The sequence below is a fragment of the Xiphias gladius genome, chromosome 10 (assembly GCF_016859285.1).
Source record: "Xiphias gladius isolate SHS-SW01 ecotype Sanya breed wild chromosome 10, ASM1685928v1, whole genome shotgun sequence".
Taxonomy (NCBI): Eukaryota; Metazoa; Chordata; class Actinopteri; order Istiophoriformes; family Xiphiidae; genus Xiphias; species Xiphias gladius.
This window is the reverse complement of record NC_053409.1, coordinates 10204121-10226072: the sequence shown is the minus strand read 5'-3', so window position 1 is coordinate 10226072 and position 21952 is coordinate 10204121. Positions and strand designations below refer to the sequence as shown.

The following is a 21952-nucleotide window of genomic DNA, read 5'->3' as shown; positions in this document are numbered from 1 at the left end:
TAAACCACTGGTGTCTTTGCACGCAAGGAAACACATGCACGTACAGTATATGGGCATGAAGACCGTCAAGAAAATTGTGGTTACTGCAGTTCAGCTTCAATCCACTAGATGTCCTTATCAGACTCATCAAAACAGGCATGGATTCCAGTTTTGAGGCTACTGGTTATCATGAGGGATAACAACTGGTGATGGAGACCAATCCTGTCATATTTCTATGGATGGGCTCAGAAATAATAAACTGCCTTTGTCGATCCTATTCATCACTCGATTCCTGAAATGAAATGAGCATCAGATTGAGGAGCGCCTCATTGTCTCCGGTTTTAATGAGTCATGAGAATCAGTGCTAACACTTGGTCCACATCCCCGCCTTTGCTTTGAGATTTTCTTCCACTAATTCAGCCCCTTTTGCTCCATTGTTTATAACCCAGAACAATATTAGGGATAATCAGTGTTTCTGATTGCAGACATGGTGTAGATATGATCCCAAAAGCTTGAGAAGAAAATTCATGAGCTGTTTTTGAACTATGATACAAGTCACTAACACCTAGGGAAATACTCTGTAAATGCTGATATCACTATGAACGTGATTAGAAAGACTACAGTACCTTGTACCTTTATGGCCTGAAAAAAAAAACAACAAAAAAAAAACAAAAACAAAAAACAAAGTTTAAATATAACATATACAAACAAAATATTGAGCTATTTGATATTTGAGCTGTGGTGTCCCGTGCCACATTTCCAAAACATTTTCCAAAACAGGAATTTCAATTTACCCACAAAACAAGGGTTGTGGTTCTCATTTTCTTACACCCATTAATATCTCAACACGAAGTATTAGAACTGTACAATCTTATCTTTGTTTATTGTGTGTGTGGCTGTAACATGGTAAAAAGAATGCTGACCTGTGGAAACGATCTAGAACTAAATGTGTGCTTATCACGACTCTTCGTTCACTTCCTCTAGGTTGGTTCACAAGAAGACACGGTCGCTGGACTAGACTATGGTATAACGCTGGAGTGAAACAGGGAGTTTTCTATGGACATTTAAGAGTCAATGTTGAGTGTATGAAACCTGGGGAAATGTGCTGATGTCTGATGGTCCAACAGATTTACAGTATGATGGCAATCCCTGGTTCTAGTATCTATGCTATTAGAGAGTTATTGTATTTTTTTTCCAGCTTTGTTTCCAGTGTTGTTTTTTTGTCCTTGCCAACGTGGCATTATATCCTGCCACAGTATCCTGTTTGCAGGATGCTTGCAAAATGTTATCTGACTTTGACTTTAAATATTAATGGTCCTCTAAAAGCAAAAGGTTATTCACTAAAAGTGAATCAAAAGCAGACCTTTCATTCAGCTCTTTCTTTAAAGGAATTTATCAAAGACCTTTGTACAAACTGTGCATCGCTAAATTAAACTGTATCAGTGGTACTAAGAGTTTAAAGTTTACAGTAATCGTATTTTACTTTACTGTGGTGTTTTTAATGTCATATGGCATGACTAAAAGTCTCTAACTGTGCATAATATCCTGACTGAGAGTCATAGTTTTACTTTCATATTTGTGTAGCATTATAAGGTTAGTAGAATTCTTTTTTGTACAGAAAAAAAAAGAAAAGAAAAATACCCTACATTTGAAATATTATAGTATTCATCATGTAAGGTAAGCTGGGAGCACATTTCTGTTATCTGTAATTACCATGGGACTGCCTCAGCACTTCATCAGCTTTATCCTGACCCCTGAACTTGTGATGTTCTGCAAACTGTCTCGGAAGTCTTAAGGCTTCAAATATCCAGAGCTGACAGATTTAGGAGGAGTCAGTAAATTTGGAGCCCCAGCTGTGTCAGTGTGTGCGTTTAATCCCGGAGCTCCTCCCAGAGAAGCGCTCCGCGCAAACTGTTTGTCTCTTTTTAGAGCATTTTTAGGTCAAGCTTTATGAAGGTTGATCCATGAGGTAGTGAGAAGCAGGCTGGTAAAACACAATTAGACATCTTTTTCAACTGCTCATTTTTGGGAGCATTTATTTCACAAATGAAGCTAAATGTGAAGTGAATATTGTTGGTTATGTATTTGTCATGTGCAGAAATGTTGCAGCTGTTTGCGATGGAAAAGTTGTTGAGTAAACTTACATAATACTGCCGCCTTCAGTGGAAAAAAAAAGCACTTGACTTGGTCTAAAAGGCTGGTTCCCTGTATCTAATCCCCGTGCAATTCCCAATCCCCCTGAATGAGCAGTTTCTGCTGCACATTGCAAAAAAAACCATCACTATCTTTCACCGCACCAACTTCATTTGAAATATTGGGTACTTGGCTCAGATCAATAAAACGAGTTGTGAACAAGCGCAAGAAAAATATGAGGCAGAAATCCCTGACCCTGTGTGTGTTCCCGAACTCCTGGATGAGCAATAGAGCGACTGCTGTCTGGATACTTCCTGTAGGTCTATTTAAATCCAGGTTTGCCTCATTACCTCAGTTCTTCTGTTCTCTTCTCAGGACAAAGCTGCATCACCGGAAACGCATCCATCCAAGCTCATGTATTGTTCATTTCAAAACACTGAGGTCACATACAAATTTGCTAGATAGCTATTGATTCTCAGTATTGCAGCTTTCCACAATCAATGACATATTCAGGGAGTTTTGATTCAGTTTGTTGGTGCAGTAAAGCATTAAATGTGTATTGCAGGCTGGAGAAAAAAGGTTGTGAGGAGTGTGGAGCTGTGCCTAATGACAAAAGGTAATTTCATAGCTCAGCCAATGTTTTTTTTTTTCTTGTATGCTTTGTTCACACTGCAGCTGTGGCATACTAATTTCTCTTCCCCTCACTTAAAATTCAGATATGGGGTTTTCTGATTTATGCATATAGACGAAAGTTGAATGGGGTAACATTATTTAAATTTTGATCTTGGCAAATTGCACTATAAAACTAGATTTGACCTACACGTGACCTGAATGCTTTTCTGAGTTGCCATGAAAATAACATAATCAGATTTTTCTACTAAGACTGAGAAATGATTTAAACACTGCTAGATAGACAAAATAGATCATATATTTTTAAACTTCTTTTCTTTTTCCTTCATGCTTTACCATATATGGATAAACATACGCAAAAGACTAACTGTCCATTGTTTTCAATGATCGTGTGTATTGTTTCCCATGTCTCTTTTGTTGTTTTGAGATATATAGAAGATCATCTGATAACATTTAACTATATAAAAAGAAATTAACAAATTTTCTGTATTCACGTAAGACAGCTGACTTACTAATTTTGACCACAATTGTGACCGCTAGAGTTAGCCTGAAGGTCAATGAAAAACAACACTCCCTCTCTTTGATAGGTTTCCTACCAGGTTTTGCTGACAGAGCCAGTAGAATTGCTGGAATTTCTGCGACATGAGCAGCTGAGCGCTTCCCACTGCACTTCGGATCTTGCCTAGGACTGAAACACACACAGCATATCAAACACTGTCCAACATATTCAGTGCCGTTCAGTACAGTCCATTAAAGAAAACCCTCTAATCAGAAATATACGAAGCTTTAGGCAGACCACTCACTGTCCTCTGACAGGTCATTCTCTTCAGCTTCTGCCTCCATCTCTTTACACCAGCTCTCCATCCTCTTGGTCTCTGTGTGGAGCAGTTGCATGAACCAGCTCCCATCCCTCCGCAGGGAAGGGGATGCCCTGCCCGACTCGCCTGAGACCGCGCTCTCCCGCGGGGAGGGGGGTTCCAGCTGCCAGGTGGTCTCACTGGTCGTCTCCCTGGGGCTGGGGGGTTCAGCAGGGGTACGGTAGTCTTCACGGTAGCTGAAGAGTCCCTGGGTGCGTACGGTTCGCACAGCCCCATACTGCGTGGGCGTGCTGGGCTCTGAGTGACGCTGGAACCCCCCACCAAACTGCAGGCCTTTGTCCTCCATGGTAGGGAAGCCCTCCAACTCCATGTCTGCCTGCACAGCTGCAGTCACACTGTTGGAGCGTTTGAACCTGCCCTGTCTGCAAAGAGATACACATACACAGGCCAAAATGACAAAAAATGGCAGTGACTATGGGGCTATTATTTATAAAAGTGAGGGCAAACATCACAGATTGAGCTTCGCTAACAAGGTTTAAATTATTATCTGACCCTTTCTTGTCATCTTCGACTTGGATCCCAACAGAGTGGTATTCCCGTGAGCCTTTGCTCTCAGATTCAGAGTCCGTGGCCGCTTCCACCTAATACGAAGAAATGATACAAACCAACAGTGCTTCTCGTTATGTGAGCTATCATTCCCCAGTGTTACTGGGTTTATTGTTTTGGGACTGGACAGAGCACCTAAACTGGACTTGGCCTTTCAGAAAGTAAACACTGTATGATATATGGAGGCTGCAAAGGCAATAAGACAGCAGAGGTTTACTGCCGAGGATTTTAGGTTTCTACATGAATTAATATAAAAAATGAAGGAAGATGTACTGTATGTTGCACTGCACACTATAAAATGTCTAAAGGTATTCATTTTGGTTATAAATGTTGATGGTTGAAATTTGTAATATTTGTATTTCATAATTTTAAGATTTTTACAGGAGCTTGTGATGTTATAATTCTCACATTCAGGCCATATGATTATCACCTCAAGCAGAAAAAAAAATTAAGGTAAGAAGTATTTCGTTGTGCTATAATTTTTATTTTTGATACTTAGGCACTCCACAGGGTTAAAGTTTAACTAATCAATATTTTTATATGAACAATGGGTCAGATAACTATGTGTAATGTGAAGCGTAATTACAATTGTAACTACTGTTTTGGTTCACTCTCACCATTCTAGTATCACTTCTAAATGCAGGCAGTGTTTTTAGTGATAAAGCTAAAGCAGATAGACAAGGTTAGCATCTACCTCTTTGGTAGACAGGTATTTCTCTCAAAAGTGGTTTTATACCAAACCAGAGCCAAAAAGGAGAGTGGACATTGGATTTATTTTCATCAGAAACATCACTTCAAATGAGTGCTAGTGGTGCTCTATGTCTGCTGAATGTGTCTGCTATCAAGTTAGCCATATCAGCCTTCTGAGGTGCTAATACGCCAATGTTGTGTTTGCATCTTGTCATACTGCACCCAAATGGTCTAAAAAAGAAAAAAGAAAAAAAAGAATCCACTTGAAAAATGTTCAATACTTTAAGTGAGGTAGTATGGATTGATCAAGTATTCACGGCTGTGTGACCATAGTTACACAGTGACAGATAGGGCCACATTAGTGGATATTATGGGATGGGAAGGAAGAGTGACTGATGATGATTCTCCCTGCCCCTGCATGGCTGAGATCCTGATCCAGCAGCCCAGACTCAGAGAGTCTTTATCGCTGCCTGCACCACTCCCTGGAGCCCCACATTTACTGGCTTTATGGAAATCCCATAAGTGCACACTGTTTTTGCTCTGCTTTTCCGTGTGTTTCTTATTCTTCTTCTTTTTCTCATTTCTCCATTTGCTCATCTCTTTTCTTATTAACTTCCTTTGCTTTCACTTCTCTCTTGGTCTTACGTTCACAATTTCCTGCTGGTTTACTGTCACAGTGTTTTTTCTTTCCTTGCTTTCTTAAGCCTCTCTTTGTCTTTTTTGTCATTTCAGTTTTTCTTCTTTGGTGCCCACAGAACCTTATTTCGGTGTGACTGTATCAGAAATGGTCTGCAATTCTAAAGTCTGATAGTACAGAGTGTCCGATATGGTTGCTGGTCGGAAGCAATGTGCTATTTCTTTCCTTATGAATGTATCTTTTAATTCCTTTTTTCTATATATCTTTTGATAAGAAATGTTTTTTATGACATGGAGTGTAATAAAAAGAAATCAGTTTATATTTTTGTCACACCAGGAACATCATTCCTGCCTTTGCCACCACAACGATTGCAGGAGCCATCCAGAAATGTCCATATGAGGCCTTTAGAGCGTCTGACAATCATTAATCTTCAGCTCAATGTAGTATTATGACTATGATAATGAATCAAAGGGACTGGTTCAAAATAGGGTGTGCTTCTGCTGTGGAGAAATGTCAACCCTACCTTTGGTGTGGAGTGATCAGTATTAAAGCTGGGGAGTTACATTTTTGGAGAGCCATTTTGTATTCTGTCAGGCGGTTTGGGAGAAGCTGGTAGCAGGGAGGAATTGAGTGCGGAGCAGCTTGGCGAGGTGACCTCCATTGCTTTGTTTCAGAAGCAGAACAAAGTCCACCTCGTGAAGAGAGAATGGGTTTCATGTCTGTGATGGATGAAGACTGAAGGAAGACAAAAGGCCCAGGAGGCTGGCAGATTTATGTCCAATAGGCTTACCTCCACTGAGGATGTTTTGGTGTATGTACATAGAGTTACGCCGACGTGTGTACACACACACACACACACACACACACACACACACACACACACACACACACACACACACACACACACACACACACACACACACACACACACACACACACACACACACACACACACACACACACACACACACACACACACACACACACACACACACACACACACACACACTGCATCAGTAATCACAGGTGTGGAAACTGAGCATCAGCGAAAAGTTGGACAGAGCCACTGCGCCTTTCACCTAAAACACACAAACACCACCTGCTGACTTTTGCCAGCCAATGACTGTTTAAGGTTAATAGCTTTGACTTCCTCTTTATACAACCTCATTATGACTCAAATTAAGTGTTTTTGTAAATAAATCAATCAGCACTTTAGAACAAAAACATGTCGCAGCTTTAAGGTAAAAAAAATGCAGCTATAAAGTGGTCTCTGAGGACTACGGGTAGTCAAGACAACACCACATCCACGTGGTCTGAGATCAATGATTAAAAATATGCTGACCTTCTGAGATAGGGTGTAAAAAGGCAACAGCAGATCAATGCAGACGCAGGCTAATTCAGGTTAATTATACTTCCAGTAGCAGGCAAAGCAGACTGATTGGCCATATGATATGATGAGGTCAACTGCAGCTACCTGCCATGTAGATAAATCAATATTTGAAAAGTCCCAAGAGTTAGTTGCTACTGAAATGGTCTCTATTAACGGACCAGCAGGCAACAATAGGGGCTTGAAGTTAGACAGAGCAGCCTGTGCATGGAAAGCAAAGGCAACACCCGCAAAGAAGAATGTCTCTAAATTGTTCCCAATATTTTCTGAATTAGTAATTCAATGATATTTTCTGTTGTTTTAAATGGAGCTGTTCACTCAGCTAACTAAACTCTAATTATGATATGTAACTCAGTACTTTATCTCTATTTACCCTACAATTAACCAGACCAAATAGTTCAAAAGTCTTAATTTCCCAACATGAATGCTACACTACCAAAAATAAAATTCTGGTGTGGAATTACTAAATTACAAATGTATTTATATTAGTGGATCGAACAGTCATCAAAATTAAATATATTGAGACTAGAGCACTGGATTCTGACAATAACAAAAATTGTCCATATGTAAATTTATATTTAGAAAAGAAACTCAGAAAACCAGACTGATAAAACCCCAAAATTCCCAGAAAAAATACTGATGTCATGACCATAGCGTCCTCAAAGGTAGCTACGACGTTGAGGGGTTGGATTGCATCTAAAGGGAGTTCCTGGGACACTTTTTAAACAAACACTGTTGCCAGGTAAAAGCTGCCCTCTCTGAATTTCTGTCTCTATCGCTCTCATACACACACACACACGCACGCACACACACACACACACACACACACACACACACACACACACACACACACACACACACACACACTCGCTGGCTACTCCTTCCTTGAATTCACCTTCACTTCCTCTCATCCTCTTAAACAGTTAGGACTAACCTTCTGCTCCAAATTTATCTCATCCACACTTTATTATTCCCCTCTGCTGGTAATGAATGAGCTAATTCAGAGCTGCGTGTGTGCAGATTTGGAAAGATGGCGCCTCGATTGCGTTTCAACCTCTGTGAAGCTTGCTGAGGCGTAACAATGAGGTTTTGATGTTGCAGTTCCGCTATTTAAAATTAGCGCTCATCAGTGTGGTTAGGTGGCAGGATCAGCCTTGGATGACTGACTCTGACCCTCACTAACAGGAAAGAGAAACTGTAAGGACCGTATGTGGGTGAGGTATCAAGTGTCTGACAGAGACAAGAGTAAAGAGCTATCTACTCACTGTGTGAGTGGTAAGGCGACAGAAGTAAGACAGTGAGCAAATGAAGGAACACATGAAGGGGGTAGTGTTTTGCATGTTTACATGAGGCAGACAATTAATGTAACCTGGGTACTGTGAAACCTGCTTTTACATTCAACTGATTTCACCTATAAAACCTACTACATTTTTGAAACAAGGCTGCATTTTACATGTATCAGTGATTCCTGATGATGGCTCAGATACGGGCTACACTGACACAGGCTCTATTGGGAGAACCGGCTTATTTAAACATATTTAGTTTACCTTTGGTTTCACTTTCAGTTGCAATTTGGATTTAATTACTGTGTGAATCATTTTTAAGTTTAATTATTTTTGGGAGGGCCAAGTTTAAGTGGACCCAATCAAATCTCTTCTGTGGACAGGCAAAACATGTGATGAACCAAAAAAACAAATCATTTTTACAGCTAGGGGTGAATGGCCATACAAGCTGTAACAATATAACTTAATCAAAGTTTGAGTCTAGTTACTAAAGAGGGGGCCCATTAAAATATCACCAAATGCAGACTGAATTCCAGTACATCATTTTAATAGCCTACTAGAACTAATGTGTTGGAATGTGTTTTTAACTGCTCACAATTACACATAACAGAGAAATGTGCAAAACGTGCCACTGGATACTCTCTAAATTTGGATGTGTAGCAAGTGTAGCAGGATCAATTGACCTTGAAAGGATCATTTATTGCTGGCCGACTCCCTGATGACAACATCTGACAGTCAATGGCTTCAGTGTAATTTGGGTGTTAGACCGATCTTCAGCAAAAGGACTTTCTTAATATCAGCTGAAAACCCCCCCTCACAGCAATTACCCTTTAAGGTGTGCTTGATTTATTTTGCAAGAAACCTGAACAGCACCAAATAACATTCTAACACTTCCAGAATGAGAATAATGGGTCTGCTCTTTTTCTTCAAATATTTGAAAGGTTTTTGAGTTCAACTTAGCACTTGTCTAAGCAAACTGGACAGTCAGAAGAGAAGGGAGTGAGCGTGTGAATGTAGAGATTTATGTGTGGGAAAGGGAATAAAATGATAAATAGAGGAAAGTAAATGTGGATGACGGGGAATCATGATGATACAGAGGGGTTGAGAACCTAAGTATACAAACCAGGAAAATACAGAAAAATTACTACTCCCTATGCACACACAGATACCGAGAATGACTTTTAAACTTTCAAATTAAAAAAGTAACTTTGATATTCTGCTTTGATAAAATACTGCAAATGGCCCTGCTGCCACAGATTCCTCTCTCTTTCTTCTGCAGCCAGACCTGCAACCTTTCGACTGGAACGTGAGATCAACAACACCAGAGCCTCAGCTTGTTTCAAAGAATGAAGAAGACAAATCCAAGGTAAGATCACAGAGAGTGGGAGGTGGAGAGAGACATAGAAGTAAAGGAAGAAAATGGGAGAGCAAAAGAGAAGTAGGGAGGGAGCATGAATGAGATTGGATAGAAAGAGAGAGAGGTACAGTAAGTGGAGAGGGAGTGAATGAACCATGGAGTGAACTATCATTCACTAAAACCTGCGCCAGCATGAGTTGAATCTTAATTGATGGATTGCGGTAATATGACTCACTCTTGCTATTTTTAGCTGCTGAAAAGAGAGCACTGTTTCTGAGTTGAATATATGTGTGAGTGCGTAATCTGTATCATTATGCAACCATGCACAGTTTTGTGGTTCTAAGAATGTTAGTGCTAACCTGTATCCCTATGGACGATCGCGGTGTCTTGAGGTACTCCTCAGCCTTGGACACAAGGATGGCCTTGTCGCAGGTGAGCACCGAGCTGTGGCTGTCTGTGGACGGATGTCTTTTCCCAGCCATGACTCCGGCCGCCTCCATGGCTATAGTCACGGCCTTGGCACTGTCCAGGCTGTCGGTTGAGTTATAGAGGGCCCTGCCTGGGCTCAGCCCCATACTGAGACCATCAGGGGCCCACATCCCATCATGAGGGTGCCTCCCCTCGTGGTAAGCATCCTGGGTGGACTCAGTGCTGCTCTGGGCTGTGATGGAGATGAGGGGTTTGGAGGTGGTGCGCGGTGGGACCGGAGGAGGGGTCTTCTTGTAGTTGGGTGTGTAGGTGATGGCTGGAAAAGGTGGAAAGACATAATTATTTAAAGAGTCATTTTCAATGTTGACAACATGTTATTATGTGTCACTTCCATTATGGAATGTCAAAACCATGTATCTTTGATTGTTAAGTTTTCAAGAAATAAGAAAAACAGCCTTTGTGGTTTGTGATTGTGCATTTTCTAGATAATACAGGTTTTAGGTCTTTTTTAATACATAGGGCAACTGTATAAATCCACAAAATTAATCCATCAATTTATCTGAAAACCTAAAAATAACCAAATATCATTGGATAGACATCAACAAATAAGACATAAAGTTTGATCTATAAGAAATATAGAAATTAAAGACCTATCCATCTACTTAAAACCATCGTACATACCTGTATAATAGTAAAAGTGAATCTTTGAACCACACTGGTGAATTTTTGTACAAAGTCAAACATCAGTATTCCCTCTAGTCTTTCACATCATCCTTTAGAAATTATGTGTTATAAAGGTTAAAATAACATTGACACCATTCCCCCTTTCTCACTGACCCTCCCACTGCACACAAGCCTTAAACGATAGGGCTGGCGATGTTCTATATCTGTTGTTGTTTAAAAAAATCACATGGAAAGACCAAAACCTACAGTATGTTAGTCCATCTTGCAAAACTTTGCAACTTCCCTACTTTGTCCATGGCACTCAGTCCCATGCTTATCTATTCTGAGTAAATATTTAAATCTTTAAAAATGGGTATAAACATCTGACTTTAAATTTAAAAAAGGGTCAGTAATTTCCTGAAACAGCTGGGCACTGTAGTTGCTAGCAGTTGTTACTCACATGGGAGTGACAGCACATTTGCTGGGGACTATTTTCAGCTGCGGAATAATACACATTTAGAGCGCTAGTTAGTATTTACACGAGCAGGACGGTATGTGAGATCAACTCAAAATAAATGTCTGTAGCTGTGTTAATTGTAATGAAGGAACGTGTCGTGAAGTGCAACGGTGTGGCTCAATTATGTGTTTTTTAATAATTCGGGGACTACAACCGAACTCTATGGCAAAGAGGAATAATCTGTATCAGACTTTAGCTAGACAGTCAGTACTTGTTGGTGGGATCCATTTATTGTTGGCTTTGGTCTTTTTCATGGGGTTTCTTGACAATAAGAAAAATATAGAAAATCATTAGATTAATTCTTTACAGTTATCTCTCAACCAGTTGAATCCTTGTTGTTGTTTTCCTCATGGCAGTGCTTGCTTGTTCAGCTCGTAATGAACCTACTCTTCAGTCAATCAGATGATAGAGCTATGGGATCATACATCACCATTCTGAGCCGGATTTGTCCAAAGTTTTAAATGTTTATTTCCCTCCACCATGGTGCATGGTATGTCTATTTGTAAGCATCCTTCTGAGCCCAACATGGCAAGATATATATGACAATATATGGCAGAAACGTCATATGGACACCATATATTCATACCCAGTCGTTTATGACAAGAAGCTGATCGGGTTTAGTATTTTCCAGTGTATTATCACTTAATATTACTGCTCAATTAATAGACTTTGTTACTTAATGTCCTCATTAGCATATGTGGTGAGCTAATATATCATGGCAATTATGATGATGGGACATTAGGCAGAAACATCATTTGTTTCCACAACTTTATAAAATATAGCTGGTTGTTAAATATGTACAGCATGAGCATAACTTTGCAAGGTGGGTTTTGTGTTTGTATTTCTTTATTGTTCCTGATCACCTTATTGATCTAAACTCCTGGCTGAGTGAGCACTTTCTGTTCAAGAGGTGTGTTTTGCCTCTCCACCAATGTAGAAACCCTTTTCCTCCTCTTTTGTTCACTTTCAGTGCTCAGATAAGGGAGAGAATGGTTGAAAATATGAGCACCTTTTGAAGGTTATGAATATATTTTTTCGAATAATGGATAAGTCAATTAAGTAAGAGAGAACATCAAAGCGTCTGTGACACAAGACTCTCATACATGGATGATAGTGAAAAAGCAGAGAAGTAATCATGTGTGGAGGATCCTGGTGAGGAGGAAGTGCTCAAGCAAGGCTGACAACTCTCATCTTCTTATTCTGTCCATTTCATGACAGAAAGAGGGGGGATTACTTTCTTTCAAGTGCAAATGAGAATATGGACTTAATCCACAGAGAGATGGACTGAGGAATCGGTCATGAACGCCTTCTAGACTTTGACGTGTCTTTATTTGCAAGCAAGGCTTTTAGAGAAAAGCTTGCCTGGTGTAGTTACAGGCCAAAACATCTGAAGCACAACCTGTGTTTAGTGTGTTCTGATCAAAGCTGAGAGCGTGCCAGGTACCTCGCAGCCAAGAAAAGAAAAAAGGAAGAAGATGAAGAAGAACAACAGTGAGTCACGCTGCAGGTTAAGTTATGGGTTATCGTTTTCCCTGACAAAGAGGCAAACAGTGTTGAACTCTGTTTCTGTTCCTGTCTTACAAATGCTTACATCACACGAAGCAATTAAGGAAGTCCTTATGAGACCAAAACCGGATCTATTTTGAGTTCTAATGAGCTGCATCCTTCATGCAGGCCCCCAAAAAGTTAAGGCATAGAATTAATAGCCTTTCAACCTAACTACATTGTAGCCTGTACAATTACAGAACAAACTCACTGTTGTCTAAAACAAGGAATAGATTTTTTTTGTTTGCAACCCTTTTTAGAAAGAGCACCATTTATGTTTAGAACAAAACCCAGGGCTTCACCTCAAACCTGCAACACCTTTTGGCCTCTCTCTCACCCGTATTTTGGTTGTGTTTATAAATAGCTAGAGACGTCTGGTTTATGAAAAGCATTCTGCTCCGGGGGCGTAATGACACACGCTGCTGTCCATTCACAAAATTAACTTCTCATGGATGAGGAGATGCATTAAGTGAGGAACGAGGAAGATGATGTGAAAGAAGATAGTGATGTAGAGGTAAGAGGGGAAACAGGAGGGAGGGTGGATTTGCGCAGAGAGGACGGAGAGGGTTTCTTGTGTGTGTGTGTGTGTGTGTGTGTGTGTATTAGAGAGCAAGGATAAATCAGGGAGCGAGATCAAGGGAGGAAAGAGATGACCCATTCAGGGGGCATGATTCAGCAGGAGGACCAAAATAGAACTATTATTAGCCAGCCAGTCGTGCAAAGGGGAGTCATAACTCTTGCTCCCTTCTTAGCAGTGGCGGGATTACTCAGCATGTATTTTTCATCTGAAGTGAACACACAGTCACTCACTCACTCACCTGCTTGCAGCATGAATATTGTTCTGTACTATTTAAACCACTGTAACATCAACAAAATGATTGACTATAATCGTACAGAAATATGAGAATGAAGCCGCGTGTGGAGGCCTCGGACTGAACGCATAACCATGAGAGGCGAGTCCACAGACTAAGCTCATCAACTGTAATAAACTGTAATGTTTAACTAAACATCCTGGCTTATACCATGCAGGACTATTACCTAAGCAGTGAAATGGTCGGTTGAGGACTGGATCACCAACCAGACAAGGCAGGAAACTGCCCTAGGGCCCCAGATCTGACCCAGACCCCTGGGGCCTCGGGGGTCGGTGGAATTATGACTTTTGTCTGTTGGGAGCAAAGGAGGACTTTGAAACGGGAATTAACCGTTTCCCATTTCCCATTTTTTTTAACAATGGTTTTTTTAAACGATGATGATGATGATCATTCACTGACCCTAACCAAGTGGTTATTATTGTAACAATGACGACGAAGGTCCCCTAACCTTAACAAAGCTGTAATGTTTAACCTAATCCACGATGATTCCCTAACCCCTGACAAGCATATATTTTAAGCCAAACCATGATCTTTCCCTAACCAAGTCATTGTTTGTGCCTAAACCTAACTAAACCTTAGCTGTGTCAGACCAGAAAATGGTTTTATTTTTGCAGCAGTGATTTGTAACAGTTTTTGGAAGGAACATACAAATTATTCTGTCCTGCTGATACGGCATCAAATCATAAAATTCTTCTTTTGGTTGTTCTGAAGGCCAGTCACAAATGACGCATTTTGTCATTTAATTTGGAGAAGTTGTTGGATCAGTTGTGAATTTAGCATGAAATTTTCACCACTAAAGTACAATATCAACTAATGTGTGTCATTGCATTATTATGTAATCATCATGTGGCCCTTTCTTGTAGAGGGGCCCTTTGTCAAAATTAAACTTTATCTTATTAATTTTATATGAGGGATTGCCGGGGATGGGGACACCGGACTGGGTGGAAAAGTGTGGCACACATCTAGCGTTGAATGAATCAGATTTATGGTGGATGGACAAGCATGCTCTGATGGTCGCAAAGCTGTCAGAATTCAGATTTATGCAAATAGAAAAATGACCAGAAAAGTAAATGATTGTCAGAAGAGAAGAACAAACACTGCTCTTTAAACAAACACGTCAGTCAACAATGATTATCTCAATTAGAAACGTGTGAAAAGAAAAATGCAGCTCGTGTGCTTCATGTCACTTCAATAAGAATCAACTTGACTTTTCATGCCACTAGTTTTTCCAGTGTTATTAAAAGTTTGTTCACTAAACCAACTCAGAAGGAGCAGACATCTAATATGTAAAGCATTGATATCTGGCGTCTAGCTCTGACCTCATCACTCTTGACAAGGAAACACCAAACCCAGAAATTAATATTTTTTGGCTTCCAAAGGGGGCATGATATAAAAAGTTTGTGAACCACCGGTTCATACTGTCCAAACAACAGTCAATGTGCCAAACATCCCCATGACAGCAAAATGAACAAATGGTCTCCTCGCGTGTGGGTGAAGTTTCAACAGACAGTATGTACAGTGAGTACAGTTTAAATGAAGTTTCTAAAAGTATTCAGCGTGAATACTCTATTAATACTGAATATTGAATACTCTATACTCACACACACACACACACACACACACACACACACACACACACACACACACACACACACACACACACACACACACACACACACACACACACACACACACACACACACACACACACAACTACCCATGTGCTAGTGAGGCTGATTAAAGTGAAACACAAAGGCACTGATTCAACCACTCCATCTTTGTTAGGACCTCTCTATCTATCAGGACTGGCTTGTATGCGAACATGAGGGCGGGGCTGGGTGGGTGTTGAGTGACACGTCGTTAAGAGTCTTTCTCCCCGATTGGATTTATCACTGTAAAGGAAATGCAGCAGTTTGTTTTGCAGCAGGCTTTTAAGGATATGCAAATGATCTGGAGGGAGGGAGGGAGGGAGAGGATGGTAAACTCCATTATCGGCACTGTCACGAGTGTTGCCAAAAGAAACAATAAAGAAATTAATATAAAAATAGCCAACAATAGATAACAAAAACCAGACTGGATGGGTCATTACTCAAGCTTATTTAACCAACTCTGGATAGTTTGCGAAACTTTAAAAGTGTCCTGATCATTGTGATGGATCACTGAGAATAAAAACAGTTTGCAACAAACAAAACACCCCTGTGGCAGCAAATACAGTAATTTCATGGCTAGTTCCTCTTGATCTGTGGATCAAGGACATTCTTTTTTTACTCACCTATAATGCCTCTGATGTAGTCCTGCTGTTCATGAAAGTCACACTGCCGAGTCTGTCTTTAAGTAATGGTTGCTGCAGTCTGCAATGTAGACAATCCCCTGCCTTAGCTACTGGTGGCACACTGAACGGCATCTGCATGTCACCACTTACATGCATGTCACAGTGGCCTTAACCTGACCTTTTCAGGACAACAAATCATCTTCATGTCGACTAGATGGATCACTAAAATAACCAATGGAAGCTAATAATAGATACTTAGAGGTCGCTGTGTGTGTTTGTGTGTGTGTGTCTGTGTTCATGTGATACCGCAGACTTGACGATGGAGGGATGTTGGAAGGCAGGTTTGCGAAAGTGATGCTGTCGTAAATATATCAAGCAACAGCAGAGAGAGCACTCTCAACAATTGAGAGTCTGTAAAGAGTGCAGTCCCTCTCAATCAAAAAAGCAGGATGGTTTAGAGTACAGGTGTAGTGGAGCAAGTGCATTTTCCAGTCAATCTAGCTACTGTAGGGTCAAGTTCTTCATGAATGAATAACAGATATGTGTGCTCAAAGAACTCAAGGGGAAGACACTGACAACTGGTCAAGTTGCATCAATATTGAGAGAGGTCTTAAATGAATTATTATTTATCCTATAAACTCCCATTTAAAAACTAGAGTATCACATTGTGTTCTTTGCATGGTAACTTTTAGTTCATTAATCATATGGTGGTCTTTGATAAAGTTCACTTTTTTCTTTCTTTCTTTCTTTCTTTCTTTTTTTTCTTTAGATGTGAATGTGAGGGCAACTGCATATACTCAACATTATTAAAAGTTAATTTTCAGAGCAACTTACCACAGGACAACTCAGGTTTCATTAAAATTATATCTTGCGCATTAATATGGAGGCAATGGAGTATGCCCCAGGTAGCAGGTTTACCTGGGGTTTGCTGGGGAGTCCGATCAATGCTGCAGGTGGAGGGGAGGCAGAACTGGATCCCTGAAAACAAGGGAGCGGGATGGATATTCATAAGAATGGGCATATCTGCCCAAAAATACAGTACAACACAATCTACTAACATTACACAAAGAAGAGTGGATCCAGGGAGAGACTGCAGGCTACGAGGATCATCCTGCAAAGTGGGATGTAGAGAAAAATCAGTCCTTTTGGCAAAATCACAACAAAGAAGACACTCTTTCTTAAAAAATGCCTTCTTTGTTGGCACACTGACTAGGAAGTCTAAAAACACACAGTATTTAATGCCCCATGTTCCAGTAGAGCATCTTGTTTAGAGAGTGACTGAGGCCATTTTGGATAGGGTATACAATAAGTAATCAGCATTCATACAAATAGTGTTTATTTCCCTATACAGTTTTTTTTCATCTTTGAATGTCTGTTAGCCTCATACATATCTGATCTTTACTGTATACCATTTTCAGAGAGATGCAGTAACCTGTGATTGAGAATGATGTGAATAGGTCAACATGCATCATCTGACCTGGCTCTGTGACGCTGCTCCCTACATAGCTGATCTGAAACTGCTCAATAGAACAAATCATATATATATATATATATATATTTTTTTTTTTTTTTTTTTTTTTTTAAAAATCAGTTTTCATGATTTTGTATTCAAATGCATCCCAATGGGTGTATTTTTTCAAAATGCTTTACTCCTGCTTAACTCAAGCAGTACTCAATCATTTTGCCTCTTATTTAAAAGTACAGTATGACTTCTCAACTTTGCAAGATTTAGTCTTAAATCAAGAAAAATGTTTTCTTAAAGATTGCTAATTATGGTAACAAATGAGGGTATAACCACCCCATATGTGGCAAGTGTGGGGTGAAGAGAAAAGTAATGATCATGATATTTGGTATTGTTAAAGTCACTGATTAAGAAGTATTTTTGCAAAAGTTACCCTACTAGATGCTCTGTTCACATAAAAAAGAAAATGGATGTATACAGAAAGCAATCCAACCAATTACAGTAGTGCAGTTTACTTGTTTTCATGCCATTTAGGCCATCAGCTTATTTGCCTTTTAATAATATAACAGTAAATCGTGTGTTGTGACAAACACAGGTCAGCCAGCACATCACGATTTCTCTCCAAAACCAATTAAGCAGGAATTTCACAACTTCTCAGCAGCACCATTCCCTTTGTTCCAAAGTTCACAGTAGAGAAAGAGCCTGTTATCAAATGCCAATATCTTTCATAGCATGAATGAATACTGACGCAGTTTATTCTCAGACTTTATCTTATGGGAAAAAAAACATAATGTCATCGCATTACAGGTTAAATTATGTGCTACTTTTAGATAACAGTTTTGAAAGTGAAAAGTTAAACATGGAAGGGGCCCAGGGAGGAAAAGGCTGGTGCGTTTTATGCCAGTGAAATGAGCAGACTGAAACAATACAGCCCTAATTAACATCCTACCCCTCTGAAAACCATTCAGATTCAGCCAATTTAGCAAACTTTCATAAAGTGCTCTGCACATATTCAATTCAAAACAACACACAGGAAAATCCTTTTCTGGCAGCTCACTGATGTTCATCTGAAAGATTCTTTTTGTTCCAGTGCACTTTATTAGAGCACAGACTTCAGCGGGTGATTTCATATAGAGCCCATTAATTGAACCGATAGCAAAGATATATCTTGTGAATCTGCCTGGCTTTTTAGCTGTTCATTGCTGGTAACAGAATTCTGCGTATTCGGTGGTATGTAGGTTCCTTCCATTGCACTTAATATCAAAATGAATCTATGAATAAAACCAAATACTTACAGTGAGGCACTGTGTATGAAATGCACAAAATACTGAGGCCATCTTTCATGCGCCATTACAACATAATTTTCATCATTCAGTGTCATACATTTAAAAAAATAACCACACAAGGATGCACAACTCTTTTCAGGAAGGAACACAATTCAGTTCATTTCATTACAGTTATATCCCAGTTGTATTACATTCTCAGTCTTTGATTCCTGAGCTTTAAGATGATATCTTACAGTAAAAAGGCCTGTTATTACTATAGTCAGATTATCAGACAACTTAATCAAGATTTATTTTGTATTTTTTAAATAAATGTATGTTTATACTTATTATCCAGCAAAGATGTGTGTGTACAGTATGTGCTGTATATTTGGTAGCAAAGTGTATGTGCATGTCAGTAACATAAGGTTGTGGGGCTACATACCATAAGTGTAGTGGTTTGTAAGTATATTTGAGCATGAGTGTGAATGATGCAGGTTATTTTCCCAACAAATTAACAGTATAGCATTCTAGGTCTGTCTAGGATTGTGCAAACATCATTCCATAGCATCCGTTCGTTTTTCTTTATAACTGCATCCAACATCCATCCAACAGCTCACATAGTAAACATTATGTCCTTATAGTTATATGATAACTGCCAAGATTTACTTCACTCGACTCTGGAGTGAAAATAAACACAGAGCCCAAATCAAGTCAAGGCAGGAAAGTTTCCATTATCACTGCAAGGATTGCCTGGACCTCGTATACATTAGGCCAGCTTGTCCATAGTCTATAACAGAGCTCCAAAAGAGTCTCTTAAAATAGATGCATAAAATGTCTATGATGTAATCCACTGACTGAACAAGAACTTTCATTACAAGTGTATCCAGTGATTAAAAGGGTACTCTGAAATAAGCAGTACTGTTATGGAAGATAATTCACATCAGTGGTGACAACCGCTTCAGCGAAGTTCCCACAGCTTTCAGTAAATGTATTTGAAGCATCATCGTTCAGTAAATTTGTCACCACAGTGGGTTCATTGCATTCTTGCAGTCCATGACATATGGGTCTTGCTGCTACCAATGCAATCTTTTTTCCTGGAATATTACTGCAGGTTTGTGTATAGGGAAGTTCTTGCTTGAATGCCAATGACATACATGACATTTAGATCCGCACAATGCTCTACAGTGCACTGGCAGCTACAAAACCATGAGCTATAAATATACTCTGAGCTACATTTTGTCTGCTGAGAATGAGGTATGAACTCACAGAGTGAGAGACACATATGTGATTTCTGCACTGTTGTACTCGTATCTACCGCTCCATAGTTCTACACTGGCACTCCTGCGCATTGATTCTCGTCTATGCTCCCGCTTCTGCCACCTGTACCACAGGAAGGCCTTCTCACTTGAGGACCTCTCCGGACTACCTGGGGACTCTTCTTCTGCATGTTCCCCATACTCTTGGTATACAGCCATACACTGCAGTGTCTCTACAATAATACCATCTGGCTCCATGTGTGCCAGGTCCACTGTAGGTATGACTTCAAGATCTGTTGGTGATGGATCTGTATCTGGTGGAGGAGCATCTGGGGCTGGACTTGTGGGTCCAAAGTCTATTTCCAGTGACGTATCTGGGGATACTGAACTAGGAGGGGATATTGTGACAGTGACCTGTGGTAGTGGGACTTTGTGTAATTCCAAGGCTACGTCCTGAGGCAAGTGAGCTAGGCGATTCTCCATAGCTAATTCCAAACAGACGGATTCTGTTGACTGTGAAGAATCCAAGCGGCACAGCGTGGCAGGGTCAACAGTGGGTACAGTTGAACTTGGACAATCTGAGTGGTATAAGGGTGGGTCTAAATCCTCAGCATTAGATGGAGAGTCAACGCTCAGGTCAAATGGCTCTGGTTCAGGGTCCATGAACACTGAGTCAAGATCATCTTGATCTAGGGAAGTCAGCATGACTAAGTCAAAGTGGACTAGATCAGCGTGATATATGGGGGTGGTATCCAGTGGTTCTGGAAGGGGTGGCCATTCTGAGTCCTGGGACTCTGGTTGAGTGTTTGGTTGAGTTTCTACTGAGCTGGAAGCAAAGGTTGAGGCTGACGTCATTTGCTCTGGTGGAGGGTCAGAAGGATAATCTGGAAGGGTGATAATGGGATCTGGATTTGTGTCACTGTCAGTTGGACTTGCAGGAGAGTGTGTGTCCAGGTACTCTGACACCACAATGGATGGACATGTGATGTCAGTCTCTACATTACATAATGTAACAGTATCAAGATCAGGTGTGGGTGCTGAGAGTGGGCCTTGATTAATTTGGTCAGATGAAGACACCGTGGGTAAGTCTAATGGTTTTGGTTCTAATTCTGTTGATTCTGCAGGATCAGGATCTTGTAATCCTGAATATGGCAAAGACACAGTAGAAGGATCTTGAGACATTGGATCTGGCTTTTCCACAGTGTTGAGATCTGGAGACTCTGAATCTGACATGATATCATAAACATGTTCCTCTGGTGGAGACACAGTAACTAGAGGGATTGGATATGGTAGCTGTATCTTATCACTTTCAATTAGTTCTGCATCTGGGGATTTCACATCATCAGAGTAAGATGGTTCAGTATCTGAATGGGATTCATTAGCTGGCTCTATATTTATTAGCTGTGCAGTGATTAGCATTTCTTGGTCCACTGTCACTGAATCCTGGGAGCTCCCAGGGGCTGTTTCTGATGGAAACGGCACTGTACCATGAGTGGTGGCTGGCTCATTACTGACAATATCAGATGAACTCACAATTGCATGGTCTGGTAGCTCTGGTTTTGGTTCTGGTTTAGCTCTGGAGGGCACAGAAGTCAAGTCAAATGGCTCGAGTTGGACTGCTCTAACAGAGCCTGTAAGTATTGGATCCAAAAAAAGTGGTATGGCACTCTCCACATACATTGACTGTGGACAGGCAAGAATGCTTGGGTCCATTGAGAGCTGTTTTGGCAGATTTCGGCGGGCACCTTTCTTTTCCTCCTTCTCCTCTGGACAGTTCACAGCTGCATCTGCAGTGCTTTGCCGCACAAGGACCTTGCTTCTGGCCTGGGTCCCCACAGACACTTTGGATACTTGGGGTTTCTTCTCTCTAGCTCCCCCAGTGCCTCTATCTACTGAAGAGGTTCCAAGTTCTCCTTCCCCTGCCCCTGCCCTGGCTCCTGTCCCTGTCCCAGCACCAACCCCCCCGCCTAAACCAACCCCAGCTCCAGCTGCCATGTGGCCACCTTGGGGAGACCACGTGTTGTAATGCTGTGTGAAAGTGTTGAAATTACTGTTGAAAGCACGAAGCTCTTTACAGAGGTCCCTCCTGAGTTCAGCAAGCTCTCGACGCATGGCCGAGACTTCTTCCTTCCACTGCATGCTGATAGCTGC

At 40.6% G+C, this 21952-nt stretch overlaps 1 protein-coding gene across 1 annotated transcript in view; it reads right to left on the bottom strand.

Annotated features, from left to right (window-relative positions):
• Positions 1–21952, bottom strand: part of dlgap2a (discs, large (Drosophila) homolog-associated protein 2a) — a 159584-nt gene that overhangs the window by 2200 nt on the left and 135432 nt on the right. The window contains exons 9-12 of the mRNA XM_040138024.1: positions 9880–10265; positions 4113–4201; positions 3546–3982; positions 3339–3430 (exon numbers count right to left, since the gene is read on the bottom strand). Of these exons, the coding sequence (XP_039993958.1) occupies positions 3339–3430; positions 3546–3982; positions 4113–4201; positions 9880–10265 (1004 nt within the window). The remainder of the gene's footprint in view (positions 1–3338; positions 3431–3545; positions 3983–4112; positions 4202–9879; positions 10266–21952) is intronic.